The 18,022-nt window shown below is 44.4% G+C and overlaps 1 protein-coding gene across 7 annotated transcripts in view; it reads right to left on the bottom strand.

The window, feature by feature from the left end:
• Positions 1-18,022, bottom strand: part of MEF2D (myocyte enhancer factor 2D) — a 144,961-nt gene that overhangs the window by 37,089 nt on the left and 89,850 nt on the right. For all 7 annotated transcript variants that reach the window (XM_069950688.1, XM_069950693.1, XM_069950692.1 and 4 more), the window contains one exon: positions 4,236-4,461. In XM_069950688.1, the coding sequence (XP_069806789.1) occupies positions 4,236-4,289 (54 nt within the window). In that variant the 5' untranslated portion in view covers positions 4,290-4,461. The remainder of the gene's footprint in view (positions 1-4,235; positions 4,462-18,022) is intronic.

Here is an 18,022-nt window from a genome sequence, read left to right as displayed (position 1 = left end):
GTAGCCCAAGGGAGAGAACCTGTAGAAGATGGTACTGCGATCTAGAGCTGTCACTACCCCGCAGGAAGGAAGCAGCTGCCAGCCCCTGCAGATCCTCTTCTCCTTGTATGTGCCCAGTGCCCAGGTGCTGGAGCTGCTGTTTGCCCTCAGCCTGTCCCTGGTGTCAGCAGGAGCTGTAAGTGCCCAAATACTGCGCTGTGCCCCTATACTGTGCATATACTGCGCTGTGCCCCTATACTGTGCATATACTGCGCTGTGCCCCTATACTGTGCATATACAGCGCTGTGCCCCTATACTGTGCATATACTGCGCTGTGCCCCTATACTGTGCATATACTGCGCTGTGCCCCTATACTGTGCATATACTGCGCTGTGCCCCTATACTGTGCATATACTGTGCGCCGTGCCCCTATACTGTGCATATACTGTGCGCCGTGCCCCTATACTGTGCGCCGTGCCCCTATACTGTGCATATACTGTGCGCTGTGCCCCTATACTGTGCATATACTGTGCGCCGTGCCCCTATACTGTGCGCTGTGCCCCAATACTGTGCATATACTGTGCGCCGTGCCCCTATACTGTGCATACACTGTGCGCCGTGCCCCTATACTGTGCATACACTGTGCGCCGTGCCCCTATACTGTGCATACACTGTGCGCCGTGCCCCTATACTGTGCATACACTGTGCGCCGTGCCCCTATACTGTGCATATACTGTGCGCCGTGCCCCTATACTGTGCATACAGTATACTGTGCGCCGTGCCCCTATACTGTGCCTATACTGTGCGCCGTGCCCCTATACTGTGCCCCTATACTGTAATAACTAGTATGCACTAAATGGCTCTGCTTTGTGTTGCTGCTAAGTGAGTTATTATTTTTTTCACTTTTGTGAATCAAAATATTGCCACTTTGGCATGGCAAGTAGGTGTGGCTTGCAAAAGGGGTGTGGCTTACAAAAGGGGCGTGTCAGAATTATCGTTCAATTATCGTTACCGCGGCTACGTGTGGGATAAACCGCGATATTGATTTTGGCCAATATCGCCCAGCCCTATTCAATTCTAAACTTCATACTCATGTCCAGGGAGCCATATAATACTAGATTAGTTTTATAGTAGTGATATTCATACACATATGGGGCAGTATTATAGAAGTGATATTTGTACACTTATATTCTTGTATATAGGAGCAGTATTATATTGGTTATATTCTTGTATATAGCAGCAGTATTATAGTAGTTATGCGGTTCAGGGAAGAAAAAGAGTGCTGCACCTCACACCTATGGCCGATACTAGTGCCGCTTGGCTAAATAAAAAACACATCAGAATTTTGTGTATGAATTGATCAAGCCATACTGCCCCATGTACCTCGTGCCGGTATCTGATACACATGGGTCCCTACACTAAGTCCACACCGTGCCAGTCAGTGGCCACCAACCCCGCAGGCGTGCACAGCCAGGGAACGGGGGCCATGGGACGGCCCTGCGACCCCCATGCCACAGGACCAGACCCAAAAACACCACACCAGAACCCGGCCAGCACCGCCGGCGGAGAAGGTGCCCCCAAACAGCACAAGTCTGGATGAGGTGTTGCACTCACCATAGCTGCGACAAACAGAATGGGAAAAAACAGGAGGGATTAAAACCATGTGCACTCAGGTGTCTCCTGCTAATTGCGGTCATGTGGGTCTCACCAGGAGGAGTGCAAAACACGGAGAAAAGAGAGAAACAAAATGCGGTTCAGGGAAGAAACAGAGTGCTGCACATCACACCTATGGCTGATACTAGTGCCCCTAGGCTAAATAAAAAACACATCAGAATTTTGTGTATGAATTGATCAAGCCATACTGCCCCATGTACCTCGTGCCGGTATCTGATACACATGGGTCCCTACACTAAGTCCACACCGTGCCAGTCAGTGGCCACCAACCCCGCAATACCAAATACCATATCCATACTTGTGTCGTTTGGGGGCAGCCTTCCCCGCCGGTGGTGCTGGCTGGGTTTTGGTGGGGCTTTTTGGGTCTGGTCCTGTGACATTGGGGTTGCAGGGCCGTTCCATGGCCTCCCTTCCCTGCACGTGCACGCTTTGCGGGGTTGGCGGTCGCTGACCGACACGGTGTGGAGTTAGCGTAGGGACCCGTGTGGACCAGAGGACCTGCGCGGTGGTACACGGGGCAATATGGCTTGATCAATTCATATACAGACACTCTGGTGTTGATTTTTAATATAGGCCTAGCGGCATTAGTATCAGCCATAGATGGGATGTGCAGCCGTTCCATTCTCTCCAGTTCGTGTATTATAGTAGTTATATTCTTGTATATAGGAGCAGTATTATAGTAGTTATATTCCTGTATATAGGGAGCAGTATTATAGTAGTTATATTCTTGTATATAGGAGGCAGTATTATAGTAGTTATATTCTTGTATATAGGAGCAGTATTATAGTAGTTATATTCCTGTATATAGGGGAGCAGTATTATATATTATTTAAAAACCAACTCCAGGATGTTGGTATATAATTTGATCAAAGCATATTGCCCCATGTACCAGCGTGCAGGTGTCCTGGCTCACAGGGATCCCTACACTAACTCACCACCGTGTCAGTCAGTGACTGCCATCCCCGCAAGGCGTGCACAACCAGGGAAGGGAGGCCATAGAACAGCCCTGAAACCCCACTGTCACAGGACCACTACCCAGAGGCCCCCGTAAATCTCAGCAGGCACCGCCGGCGGAGAAGGCTGTCACCAAACAACACAAGGTCTAAAACACTCACCACACTCCAACAGGCAGAATGGGAAGGATAGGAGGTACAAGTCATGTGTGCACAGGTCACATTTCTCCCTTTTCTCAGTGTTTGCACTCCTCCTAGTAAGACCCACATGACCGCAATTAGCAGGAGACACCTGTGCACACATGACTTGTACCTCCTATCCTTCCCATTCTACCTGCTGGAGTGTGGTGAGTGTTTTAGACCTTGTTCACACTTGTGTTGTTTGGTGACAGCTTTCTCCGCTGGCGGTGCCTGCTGGGATTTAAGGGGGCCTCTGGGTATTGGTCCTGTGACAGTGTGGTTGCAGGGCCGTTCTATGGCCTCCCTTCCCTGGTTGTGCACGCCTTGCGGGGATGGCGGTCGCTGACTGACACGGTGGTGAGTTAGTGTAGGGACCCATGTGAGCCAGGAGACCTGCACGCTGTACATGGGGCAATATAGTTTGATCAAATTATATACCAACATCCTGGAGTTGGTTTTTAAATGTAGCTGAGAAGCATTAGTATCAGCCATAGGTGCGAGGTGCAGCGATATTTTCTCTTTTTTTCCGTATTATAATAGTTATATTCTTCTATATAGGAGCAGTATTATAGTAGTTATATTCCTGTATATAGGGGACAGTATTATAGTAGTTATATTCCTGTATATAGGGGGCAGTATTATAGTAGTTATATTCTTGTATATAGGAGCAGTATTATAGTAGTTATATTCTTGTATATAGGAGGCAGTATTATAGTAGTTATATTCCTGTATATAGGAGCAGTATTATAGTAGTTATATTCTTGTATATAGGAGCAGTATTATAGTAGTTATATTCTTGTATATAGGAGCAGTATTATAGTAGTTATATTCTTGTATATAGGGGCAGTATTATAGTAGTTATATTCCTGTATATATGCAGTTATATTCCTGTATATGTATGCAGTATTATAGTAATATTGTAAAATATTGTAGAATAGTCATTTGGGGGGGGGGGGGGAACCTAAGACAGACCACGTTTACTCAGATATGATATGGTCTTTTTTACCAATACAGCAGCCATATTTAGAGTGTCTATGAGGCCTGAGCACTGGCCATCTTCATTCACTCTATGTCTACAGATAAAGAGGAAGATGTCATAGAGAGAGCAGACCAGAACATCGACACTCAGGACTCAGCACAGTAATGCAGCATAGATTGTAAGCTCCTGAGCCTGAAAACCCTATTCCTATGAACTAACTACTCCAATAGAGGAAGGTTACGCGCACTATAGACATTACATAACCGCAGGCCAAACAGTTGTTCAGTCGTCCACTATCACACCTGACGTTCAACTTTATACAAGTTATTGAAGTTATCATAGGAGCAGCCCCCTTTTTTTGTCTCCTGAAAAAAAAAGTTTTTTTTTGTCACGTCTGGCAAAAATCTTCAGCCTGGAACCAACTATACCAATGGTGGAACCACAAGTATCACAATACCATCAATACCGACCTGTCTGTTCCGCTCATCTGTGATCCTCTGGATCTGAATCTTTTTCCTGCCCATGGTTCCTGTAAATCCTCACTGTCCAAGCGAAGACCTTGCGGAGAATGGGTTCCCGTCTTTGATCCCCCCCTCTCTTTACAATTGCAAACAGTCCCCCCGCTCGTCTCCCTTCAGTTCATGTTACTTGTCCGCTGGGTCCAGATGTTCGCAGGGGTTTTCGCCGCCTTCAGTTCTACAGAAGAGGGGAGAGAGAAGAAGAGAGAGAGAGCATGTGAAAGGCATGTTTCCCATCAGACAGAGTTCAGCCTTGTTAAATCACATCCCCTTGGGGATAATATCCTCAAATCCGTGCACATTGTTCGGCTGCAGAAACTCTCCCTAAAGCCTTCTAACAGTTTAGAATCAATCATGTATTATCCGTCTTATTATCTTCCCCATACAATATGCTGATGGGGGCAGAAAGAGCAGGAGCATGCTGCCTGGGTCTGCTACCGATTCTGCTGGGTTCACAGTATATCGGGCCCCTGTTCCCTTAACAATCCACCCTTTCATCTCTGCTAAGGGCTATGACGGAACTGCTGTGACAGATAATACCAAGCGCAAATCTATTAACAGCTGGAGCCTGTGCAATGCCTGTACATATAACTCCTTGGACTCTTCTCTTACAAATTGATAATAAATGTGGCCTTCTATTTTTCCTCTTTTTAAGATTGTTTTTTTTGGGTGACGCCACAGAAGAGGTCCCTCGGGGGAGGTCACTGAGGATTCCCAGAGCACTAAATGGCTAATGGAAAGTGAACAACAGGGGGCACCCAATGGACGATCGGACATATTATGGGACAATAAAGTTAAAAACATGGGGGAGGGGGAAGGGCGATGCAGCTTTGCCATTCGGGGTCAGGGGAAGGTGGGTGATAACTAACAAAGGTCAATAATAAACAGCTGAAAATATATATTTTTTTTTCAATAAGTGGAGAAGAATACACAAGTAACTAATGAAAACGGAAATGGGATTATTATACCACACTATATTGCTTATAGTGCTTTTTTATTTTGTTCAATATAATTTATTATATTACTATATTTTTATTGAAAATATATATATTTTTATGTACATCTATATTTTACTTAAGGTATCTTAAAGGAGAAGTCTGGAAGGGGGTAAAAAAAGTCATTAGGGGCAGGATGTGGGGGAAAATAAAAAAAAACACACTATGCTTACCACCCCCAGTGCCCACGCTGTGCTGCATCATGGAGATCCCGGACCCGGCCGGCTGTCGTCTTGTCCCCGATCTCGGGTATGTCACGACCTGGGATCCATGTCAGACTGGTGGGATTTAGCTCGCTCAGCCAATCAGTGACTGCAGCGGTGTCCCACCCCAGTTACTGATTGGCTGAGGGGGGCATCCATCGCCAGGTCATGACATAGCGGGGGGGGCTCAGAAGACAGCCAGTAGGGTCCAGAAGCAGGAGGCAGCTCTCAACGGGGCATCTGGACAGGTGGCTATAACTTGTCTGCCTGTAATGATTTTTTACCCCCTGCCAGACTTCTCCTTTAATATATATTTAGTCATTTATTTTATTTTTTATTTTGTATAAAAAGGTTTCCCCTTTTTATTATACATTTTTACAGCTTTTATCATTTTAATTACTATAACTACCAAATTTTACAAATACATATCATTTTACAATTTCAAATTTTATTCAAATGAATTTATTCTTCAATTTTTATTTTTTAATAATATTCACTTTAATATTCAAAACTTTAAGGCTATGTTCACACGCTGTACAAACAATGGTGGCCTTTAACGCTACCTATGGCCGGAATTTATGATCATGACCATTAATTCTGACTGTAGGTAGTGTTAAAGGACGGCCATTCACGGCAGAACGGCCATTGTTTGTACAGCGTGGGACCATAGCCTAATTCTACAAGGGCAACCACTGACTATTATAAATTACAGAACCGATATAGAATTTCTCCCCCTAGTGGCCAGATAACACAAAAACAGAAAAACTTGGTTAGTCACACCTTCACCTGTACATATAAAAATATATGAAATACTATTTAGCAAGGTGAATAAGGTTACATCTAATAAGCGTGGGCCATAACTGGTATTTGGCGGCAAGACGCGGACGCAATAAACTGCAGTTCAACCCAAGACGTTTCACAGCTGAATCTCTTCATCATAGGGAAGGTTCTTGGACTAATATGTAAAAAACAGGAAGCTGTCTTTGTTGTCCAGAGCAAAATGGATGAGTCACTGCATTAAGACAGCGCAGCGCAGGACCTCCGAGTGTGTTGTGTGTGTGCGTGGCGAAGAGGGCAGCCAAGGAGCGCCAAAAGGCTCGCCGTCTCCACGAATTGTTCTCCGCTGTGCGCTCCATTGTTTTTGAGAGGAGGAATTTTACACTTGCCGTCCCAAAAATAGCCGAGGCTCGGTATAAAAATAGCTTTTCCACTGTAAGATTCTCAGGCCAGGAAAAGCCTGAGAGAGTGAGAGAGGAAAAAAAAAAAGCTGGAACAGGTCAGATTCCCAAAATGTGTTTTGGAAAAGCAGCTGGGAGCGCAGAGCAATGTAACATGGAGGAGTGCCGCCGCTGCCGGGTACAGATGCCCAGTGTTACCTCTCTGGGCCCAGGAGAGGAGAACACATCACAAGACCAAGAGTTATATACTTACTTAGTAATATAGCAGTTATACTCTTTGTACATAGGGGGCAGTAGTATAGTAATTATGGAGCGATTGAGAATGGAGATGCGACACTCATCGGTTAGTAGACAAGGCAATCCAAAGAATTTATTCGAGACACCGTGTGCTCAGCGAGGAAGGTAAAAGATGGAAAAGAAGGCATGTTTCTGAAGTGACAGTTTTGCACTATAAGCGCTGCATCAGGTCAGGAGATCCAGGTCAAGCGTGAAACTGTCGCTCCAGGAACGCACCTGCTTTTCGATCTTCCACGTTGAGCACGCAGTGTCTCAAATAAATTCTTGTATTTTTGTATATAGGAGCAGTATTATAGTAGTTATATTCTTGTATATAGGGGGCAGTATTATAGTAGTTATATTCCTGTATATAGGGGGCAGTATTATAGTAGTTATATCCCTGTATATAGGAGCAGTATTATAGTAGTTATATTCTTGTATATAGGGGCAGTATTATAGTAGTTATATTCTTGTATATAGGAGCAGCATTATAGTAGTTATATTCTTGTATAGAGGAGGCAGTATTATAGTAGTTATATTCTTGTATATAGGGGCAGTATTATAGTAGTTATATTCTTGTATAGAGGAGGCAGTATTATAGTAGTTATATTCTTGTATAGAGGAGGCAGTATTATAGTAGTTATACGAACTGGAGAGAGTGGAACGGCTGCACATCCCATCTATGGCTGACACTAATGCCGCTAGGCCTATATTAAAAATCAACACCAGAGTGTCTGTATATGAATTGATCAAGCCATATTGCCCCGTGTACCACCGCGCAGGTCCTCTGGTCCACACGGGTCCCTACGCTAACTCCACACCGTGTCGGTCAGCGACCGCCAACCCCGCAAAGCGTGCACATGCAGGGAAGGGAGGCCATGGAACGGCCCTGCAACCCCAATGTCACAGGACCAGACCCAAAAAGCCCCACCAAAACCCAGCCAGCACCACCGGCGGGGAAGGCTGCCCCCAAACGACACAAGTATGGATATGGTATTACACTTACCATTGCTGCTCTCACAGAATGGGGAAGACATAGGTTCCAGACATGTGAGCACAGTAGTTATATTCTTGTATATAGGAGCAGTATTATAGTAGTTATATTCTTGTATATAGGAGCAGTATTATAGTAGTTATATTCTTGTATATAGGGGGCAGTATTATAGTAGATATATCCCTGTATATAGGAGCAGTATTATAGTAGTTATATTCCTGTATATAGGGGGCAGTATTATAGTAGTTATATCCCTGTATATAGGAGCAGTATTATAGTAGTTATATTCCTGTATATAGGGGGCAGTATTATAGTAGTTATATCCCTGTATATAGGAGCAGTATTATAGTAGTTATATGCGGTTCAGGGAAGAAAAAGAGTGCTGCACCTCACACCTATGGCTGATACTAGTGCCGCTAGGCTAAATAAAAAACACATCAGAATTTTGTGTATGAATTGATCAAGCCATACTGCCCCATGTACCTCGTGCCGGTATCTGATACACATGGGTCCCTACACTAAGTCCACACTGTGCCAGTCAGTGGCCACCAACCGCGCAGGCATGCACAGTCAGGGAACGGGGGCCATGGGACGGCCCTGCGACCCCCATGCCACAGGACCAGACCCAAAAACACCACACCAGAACCCGGCCAGCACCGCCGGCGGAGAAGGTCGCCCCCAAACAGCACAAGTCTGGATGAGGTGTTGCACTCACCATAGCTGCGGCAAACAGAATGGGAAAAAAACAGGAGGGATTAAAACCATGTGCACTCAGGTGTCTCCTGCTAATTGCGGTCATGTGGGTCTCACCAGGAGGAGTGCAATACACGGAGAAAAGAAAGAAACAAAATGCGGTTCAGGGAAGAAAAAGAGTGCTGCACCTCACACCTATGGCTGATACTAGTGCCGCTAGGCTAAATAAAAAACACATCAGACCGACACGGTGTGGAGTTAGCGTAGGGACCCGTGTGGACCAGAGGACCTGCACTGTGGTACAATGGGCAATATGGCTTGATCAATTCATATACAGACACTCTGGTGTTGATTTTTAATATAGGCCTAGCGGCATTAGTATCAGCCATAGATGGGATGTGCAGCGGTTCCATTCTCTCCAGTTCGTGTATTATAGTAGTTATATTCCTGTATATAGGAGCAGTATTATTGTAGTTATATTCTTGTATATAGGAGCAGTATTATAGTAGTTATATTCCTGTATATAGGGGCAGTATTATAGTAGTTATATTCTTGTATATAGGAGCAGTATTATAGTAGTTATATTCCTGTATATAGGAGCAGTATTATTGTAGTTATATTCTTGTATATAGGAGCAGTATTTTAGTAGTTATATTCTTGTATATAGGAGCAGTATTATAGTAGTTATTGATGAAGGTGGAGAGACAGGCAGCCCGCACTGCATACAAGTATTCCCGATATAACTGACCGGAGGCACTAATGGAGACTATAACGAAGACTGCTGGGGTGCTAACATGAAAAGGCAGTAAAGAAATGTGGGAAGGAGAGATAGTCCAGCACTCACCAGATGTCGTCTTCAATAGTTTATTGCATGGAACACATAGCAGGGAGGGGAAGGTGGATCAGTGCAGGTGCAGGCGCATCACCTGGGATAGCTATTTCGGGACTCCTCCCTTCGTCTAGCCAGGCCGATGGCTAGACGAAGGGAGGAGTCCCGAAATAGCTATCCCAGGTGATGCGCCTGCACCTGCACTGATCCACCTTCCCCTCCCTGCTATGTGTTCCATGCAATAAACTATTGAAGACGACATCTGGTGAGTGCTGGACTATCTCTCCTTCCCACATTATAGTAGTTATATTCTTGTATATAGGGGGCAGTATTATAGTAGTTGTATTCCTGTATATAGGGGCAGTATTATAGTAGGTATATTCTTGTATATAGGAGCAGTATTATAGTAGTTATATCCTCGTACATGGGGGCAGTATTACAGTAGTGATATACTTCTACATGTGGGTCAGTATAAACCTTCTCATTAGCCAACTACGGTAGGAATGTTTATGATAATAATTAACTCAGATAATGAAATTCAGATATTTGCCCACCTTCTCAATATTCTCAGCAAAATTCAGGACATAAAGCACTTTGTATATTCTTATCCCATATATTACCCAGTTCTCCCAGTGGAATACAACTGTAGGAAGTGGAAATCCTTCCGCCTCCCCTGCCCGTTCCCCTGAACTCTTACACCCTGCAGCAGTTTTAATATGTATGATCTCCTGACGATTGAGGAGTGTAAGTCGCGCATTAGCGCGTGGCCCACCGTGCAAAGGCTGCAATTCACAAGAACACCCGCTCACGACTGCACCGCGTCTAATTATGTCGGTGTTGCTCTATCTGCTAATTAAAAATCTGCGGATCTATCTTTAGCAAGGAAGGAGAAAAAAAAAAACAACACTACCTGTGTGCGAGAAGAAGAAAGTCGACATTACCGAGACTGATGAAAGGGGTTGTCCAGGATCAGAACAACATGGTTATTTTCTTGCAAATCGCAGTGCCATACTTGTCTACAGGTAGCATCTGGTATTACAGCTCAGCCCTATTTGAAGGGGTTGTTCACCAAAATGTTTTAAATCAACTGGTGCCAGATATTTGTAATTTATTTCTATAAAAAATTCTCAAGTTTTCCAGTACTTATCAGCTACTGTATGTCCTGCAGGAAGTGGTGTATTCTTTCCTGTCTGACACACTGCTCTTTGCTGCCACCTCTGTTCATGTCAGGAATTGTCCAGAGAAGTAGCAAGTCCCAATAGAAAAGCGCTCCTCCCTGCTCTCCAGACTGGAAAGAATACACCACTTCCTTCAGGACATACAGCAGCTGATAAGTACTGGAATACTTAATTATTTTTTTTTTTAAAGGAAGTAAATTACAAATCTATATAACTTTCTGGCACCAGTTGATTTGAAAGGGGGAAAAAAAATGGTGAACAACCCCTTTAATGGAGTTGTGCAGCAATACCATACATGGCCAGTGGACGGAAGTGGCGCTGTTATTTATTTATTTTTTTTGGAAGAGAGCAGCCATGTTTTTCTGACAGATGTTATCAGCTTTGTTTTTCTATGTACTGTATATCCTACCACATCCTTGTACTTCTTCTGAACCTTACACCTCTGGGTTCTTAGCACTTCCCTTTGTGAAATCGACTTCCTTTCTGTAATTAGCTGCATCCCTTAGAGCCGGGTAACAAAATCCCCATGACACACCGCTCAAAATAGTCAAGAGATAAGGAAGCTGCACCAGGGGCTCCAGGACACCAATATTTATTAGGGTGACCTCAACATGGTGCTATGTCTCAGTCATAACATGCCATTGTCTATAAGGAAAACCGGCATGGATGAAGACAGGTATGGGTCGGGATATAAACCATTACCAATGGAAGCAATTGTCCTCTTCCATCTTGGCTTCTTGGACACCATTTATGATCACCCAATGGGTTGAGCGAAGTTGCCGAACTGTTCAGGTTCTACAACATTCTCTGAACTTGAATGCTCGGCATTTGGCTCCAGGTGTCTGAAGAAGTTAGATGCCACCCTAGGGCTGCCAACATGGGTACAGCCATAGGCCATAGGCTGTGTGCACGTTTTCCAAGACTGCCTAGGATGCATCTAACATCTCCAGGAGTCAAATGCAGAGTGTTCGAGTTCAGAAAACGTTGACGAACCTGAAAAGTTTGGCAACTCTGCTCAACACTGACATTGAGTTTTCTATCCGAAATATCTGGAATCAAAGCCTATTCTGGCGTTTCTACCGCAGACTGGGGCACAGCTTTCTCCATGGGTTGGCCTAATTCGGAAGTGGCATCAAATTCCCTTTATTTCCCACAGAGCAGATTCTAGAGTTTGCCGTTTTCATGGGGATTCCGACAAGGAATCTGTATCAGAGTCCTGATGAATAAAAATGAGTGTGAATAAACCCTAAGGTCTAGTGGTCTTAAAGGGAATCACTAGTCACTAAGAAATCACCCCCTCTGTTATAAATACATTCCTATATGGCCCCTAGTACGGTTTCCAGCCATATAATTGCTTGTGCGCCAAAAACATACTTACCCATCCAGGCATAGATACTGTAGACACTGCTGGCGGGAAAACTCTCACGTATTCACGCCACCCTGGAAGCATTGGCGCTCAGGGATGGACCCAATGTGGCAATGCAGGCACCTGCACCTATACAGCGTCAATGCCATGGAGGTGGAATAATGAGGAGTTTTCTGGCCAGTGGTGACCACGTAGATAGGTAAGACTTACAAAGTACGTTTTCGGCCCATATAAGTAACACTTATAGCGATTACTTACATGGCTGGAAACCGTACTAGGGGCCATACAGGAACCAAGTTAAAGCTGCGGGGGCAATTTCTTAGTAATAAGTGTTTCGGTGAAAAAAAAATCCATAAGGTAGTCATCATAAAGTTTGGTGAAACCCAAGCCATGCAATGTCAACATCGGTAAAAAAAAGGGGTATGTCCTCAGATATCACCCAGAAACTCAGCCACGGTTATGCTACGTGTCACCCTTCAATAACGCTGGGTTCAGGCTACATCTCACGTGGCAGCCGTTAAGCTAATAGAAATTTTCAAAAAAATTTTTTTAAAATGTACGATAGATTAAAAAAAAATAAAAAAATTACACAGTGGAGTGGATTCCCCTTGAAAAAGTAAACTCCGCACAACATTTTTCCCAACACGGTCTGAACATTTTGCTAAATACAAATGTTTAACGTACAAAATTATCATGTCTAAACAGGTTTTTATTTCTAAGTCATCCCCGTCAAAGGTCAAAATGCAGATTTTTTTTTATTTGGAAGCCGTAACAAATATTTGATAAAACAACCTGCTCCCGTCTTCTGGCAGCACTTTTTATTTTGCAGGGATATTAAAAAGAAAAAATAATATTTTTGTCGCAAGCGGTTGAAACCAAATATCAGGTGGACGGTTGGGATACTCTTAAAGGCAGATCTATTTTCTTATTGATTTTATATATTGATTCACCGTTTTTTCTTGGCCATGTTGGCTTTCTCCAATTTACCCGTTCCAGTTTAAGAAATAATGATAATAATCAATGGACCGGATTTGTCTCTGTATTTAATGGGGAAAAGAAAATTTGGAAAAAAAAAAAGTTATACATATATTTTTCTAAATTCCGAACGCAAAAATAAATAAAAACAGGTCGATGGTAAACTTTTCTGTGCTGCGGAGTTTATATACTCGGTTGAGTGAGGCGAAATAGCAATATTTGACCCTTGGCACTTCGACCTATTATGGACAACGATGGAGACGCTTTATTTCTATCGTGATGAGAGGAAAAGCAATAAAAATGGATAAACACCTGACCTACTGGTGGCTACAACTGAACAAAAAGCTACAAACAGTACAATAAAAAAAAAAATTCACAAAAACTTTTAAACAAATACAAAAAAATAAAATACATTTAAAAAATTTCAAACGAATCAGATGATCTGGGGCTGAGGTGGTTACATACATGACCAGTCCTTGATGGGGGAGCAGACCCATCCTTCCCACCCCGACTCCCACTTTTTGAGTATTTTATGAGGTTCCTGAAGGCGAATGTTTATTTTCCAGATAAATTAATCCTGTCGTGAGGAGTAGAGGGAGTTCAGGCCACCATAGGCTGACTATGGGCAGTGTATAGCCTTCGGGAGAGGGATAAGGTATGACTTAGTGGCTAGGACAGAGTTGTACACCGTCTTTATTAAACTAAACCAGAATTTTGACCGAGCGGAGACCACAGGGCCCAAGTTATAAAGGCCGAAAGAAGAGCTTCATTCACTTCCACCCCCAGCCGGTACACGTTATGTGAGACACTTTGTCTAAACACACACACACACACAAACAATTCCTATTCAGTGTATGAATACAGCGCGCTCCATAGATCCATAAAACAGTCCTTATTTCCAATTTTGTGATGGAGTCTATATATCCCTCCCCCATTTGCTGCACTATGCAATTGTTATTCGAGAGCAGTGGTTCCCAACCAGGGGGCCCCAGCGTTCCCTGGGGAAGGTGGTGTCAGCATGCCTGTGGTTTAGCACCACATAGCGAAAGGATCCTGCCTTCAGGAACAGCCTACCTACAGGGGGCAAACTATATTGACGAAGGGTCCTTTCTACAGAGGGGTCCTACCTACAGGCGGGGGGGTTTGACTACCAGAGTACTGGGGGAAGTACCTACTCAGGGTTCCAGCTTACTAAAGGAAACTACATAATGGAAGCACCTGCATAAAGGGGGCACCTACCTAATGGTGCTAACTGCTTACTGTTGCAACCTATCTGAATAAGAGTCGAGTTGTGGCTGGTGGAAGAAATTGTCATGGCGGTGTGGGCCAGATATAGAAAAGAATGTGTCTGTAACCCTCTAGATGGTTACTCCCCTTTGCGCTACCCTCATGTGCTACCTACAAGTCTACAAAAAAAACTACAGAAACAGCGCCTCTCTTGTCAGTAGGCTAAAGCTAACACTGCAGCACAACCTCATAATAAAATTGTGGACAACAGCAATGCTCTTCCTGGAGCATTGTCATGGCGGTCTGGGCCAGATAGAGAAGAGAACTTGTCTGTAACCCTCTAGATGGTTACTCCCCTTTACGCTACCCTCACATACTACCTACAAGTCTACAAAAAAACTACAGAAACAGCGCCTCTCTTGTCAGTAGGCTAAAGCTAACATTGCAGCACAACCCCCACACAGCACAACAGCAATACTATTCCTGGAGAAGAAGACCTCCCCCCATTATAGGAGAAGATAGCGGTATCGATATAGCGATATAAAAGGAAGCCTTGTATCCTAGGTCCAGGGGCCGCCTGAGGTTCTATATGACTCCAAGAAGGCAGCCACACAATCTTGATACAGCTACAAGGACAGGTGGTTACATGCGGATTACCATGTGATCAATAACCTCGCCGTGACACGACATGTCCAGGACCGACCTGCTAATAGCCGTCACAGATTATCAGGAGTGGAGGCGCTGTATCTTATCTAGTGGATGCAATACAATCATCAATCACAGAGCTGCTTCATCTGTCACTGGACTACATCTCCCACGATGCAACACTGATAACACAGACAATAGATCACTCACCAAAGATCTACATACATGAGCAATACAGGAGAAATAATAGAATCTACACGGAGCACAGCTATGGCCGACATGATGTGGACTCCTCCATACTACAACAGCGAATGCAGCTCTGGGGTATAATACAGGATGGAACTCAGGATCAGTACAGGATCAGTTATGTAATGTATGTACACTGTGACCCCACCAGCAGAATAGTGAGTGCAGCTCTGGAGTATAATACAGGATGGAACTCAGGATCAGTACAGGATCAGTTATGTAATGTATGTACACTGTGACCCCACCATCAGAATAGTGAGTGCAGCTCTGGAGTATAATACAGGATGTAACTCAGGATCAGTAATGTATGTACACAGTAACCCCACCAGCAGAATAGTGAGTGCAGCTCTGGGGTATAATACAGGATGTTACTCAGGATCAGTAATGTATGTACACAGTGACCCCACCAGCAGAATAGCGAGTGCTGCTCTGGAGTATAATACAGGATGTAACTCAGGATCAGTAATGAATGTACACAGTGACCCCACCAGCAGAATAGTGAGTGAGGCTCTGGAGTATAATACAGGATGTAACTCAGGATCAGTAATGTATGTATGTACACAGTGACCCCACCAGCAGAATAGTGAGTGCAGCTCTGGGGTATAATACAGGATGTAACTCAGGATCAGTAATGTATGTACACAGTGACCCCACCAGCAGAATAGTGAGTGCAGCTCTGGAGTATAATACAGGAAGGAACTCAGGACCAGTAATGTAATGTATGTACACAGTGCCCCACCAGCAGTATAGTGAGTGCAGCTCTGGAGTATAATACAGGATGTAACTCAGGATCAGTAATGTATGTACACAGTGATCCCACCAGCAGAATAGTGAGTGCAGCTCTGGGGTATAATACAGGATGTTACTTAGGATCAGTAATGTAATGTATGTACACAGTGACCCCACCAGCAGGATAGTGAGTGCAGCTCTGGAGTATAATACAGGATGTAACTCAGGATCAGTAATGTATGTACACAGTGACCCCACCAGCAGAATAGTGAGTGCAGCTCTGGGGTATAATACAGGATGTAACTCAGGATCAGTAATGTAATATATGTACACAGTGACCCCACCAGCAGGATAGTGAGTGCAGCTCTGGAGTATAATACAGGATGGAACTCAGGATCAGTAATGTAATGTATGTACACAGTGATCCCACCAGCAGATTAGTGAGTGCAGCTCTGGGGTATAATACAGGATGTTACTCAGGATCAGTGCAGCAGGTGGTATCAGTCACACATCTACATGTAAAGGTTTCTCAGAACTAGAGATCCGTGAGATAAAGTAGTGATCATGCAGGCTGGACTATTTTTCTGGACTTCCGGCAGATGCCTACAATAGTGAATGGAGATTTTACTAAAAAATTGTAAAAAAAAAAAAAAAAAAAGAACAAGCAAGCGACATAAACCAGGCACTAATATTATTGGAATCAGAGCTGAGGACATCAATCTGCTCCATCAATGAAACGCTAAAATTATTTACAATAAAATTAATATTTTCTATTCTATAAGTTCACCGGAATCCTGTAACTCTCAGAGTGGACGGATCCAGAAATAGATCTTTCCAATGAACTGCAGAGATACAAGGACACCGCTATGGTCCATGACAGCTCTAAAGAGTCTATTCAGCCTACGGAAGGTCATGTGACCCATCTCCGCCAAGATAGGCGGAGCTTACCCTATAGGCCTGACTGGTTAGTACCATGCTGACACCTAGTAGTACAATGGTACAGTTCAATACTGACCCACCGAGGTATAACGTTACAGATGACCGTGACCTCTGTACCAGACGTGGAGTCCCCCGAAGAAGGGCATGGCGGGCATCACTTGGCACCGGTATATTTGCTGTACTATCCTAAGACACAAAAGGAAGGACAGCAGCCAGGAAGAAGTTCTCAGCCAAGGTGGAAAATTCCTCTCCTCAGACAGGATGAGGATGTGATACGAGTTCTAGTGAGGTCGTCACCAGGCGTGGCACAGACAGACTGACACCTCGGCTAACACCGTGCCCACCCAGACTAAGCCCTCATGTTACCAAGTCATGGTCTATATTTATCTCCTGCTCCCTTCCCGCTGTTTATTACTCTCCTACCAGGCCGGTTGCTATGGTCCTCCACCCCTAGCAACGGACACCAAGGAAACCAAGGTTGAACGCTTGTTGCTGTGGGAAGCAAAACAGAGAAACTTCACAGCGCTGGAGACTCCGGCAGAAGAAGATCCAAAGACGGGAAAGTTGAGGCGGTGATGACGGCCAATGTCAATGTTTGCGACAAAGTGGAATTTCTGGCGGATGAGCGTTCCCTTTAAAAGCGACTGAATACATCAAAGTGGGGGAGGGTGGGTAAGAGAGGGAGGATGGAGGACTAAAAGCCACCAGTTCTTCCTGACATGAGATTCCCGGTGACAATCGGAGCCCCACTGTGTCCCCTATTCACTCGGCTGATTTCCGTCCGCCACTTAGAAGGGTCTTGTTTTTCAGATCAGGCCAATTACACGGCCGGCCGTCTGTCAATTGCCATTGTGCAGCTTTACATGTGCAAATGACACGATAAGTGCTGTCACCCCCGCTCCAATACAGGCCCGAGAGACGGCACACGTGTGGCGGACATGAGCCTGACTCATTCCGGAGCGTGTCGCTGGGAGGTCAGGGGTCAGCGCCGGCAGAGACGCTTCATTAAAGGGACGGTAATCTAATGGTATATAGGATATCAGATGGGTAGAGGTGAAGCCGGTGGATGAAACAGAACACCAAGGAAATGACAGTACGTAAGGTTAGTCTTCTCCAACCCATAATGATGGGAGTGGTAGCTGAGGACCCCAACCCAAGCTAAACTTAAAGGGGTACTTTCAAATCAACTGGTTTCAGACAGTTATATAGATATGTAAATTATTTCTATTTAAAAATCTCCAGTCTTCCAGTACCTATCAGCTGGTG

Source organism: Dendropsophus ebraccatus, chromosome 13, assembly GCF_027789765.1.
Source record: "Dendropsophus ebraccatus isolate aDenEbr1 chromosome 13, aDenEbr1.pat, whole genome shotgun sequence".
Lineage (NCBI taxonomy): Eukaryota > Metazoa > Chordata > Amphibia > Anura > Hylidae > Dendropsophus > Dendropsophus ebraccatus.
Note: the sequence above shows the minus strand (reverse complement) of the source record. Positions and strands in the feature narration are given on the sequence as shown.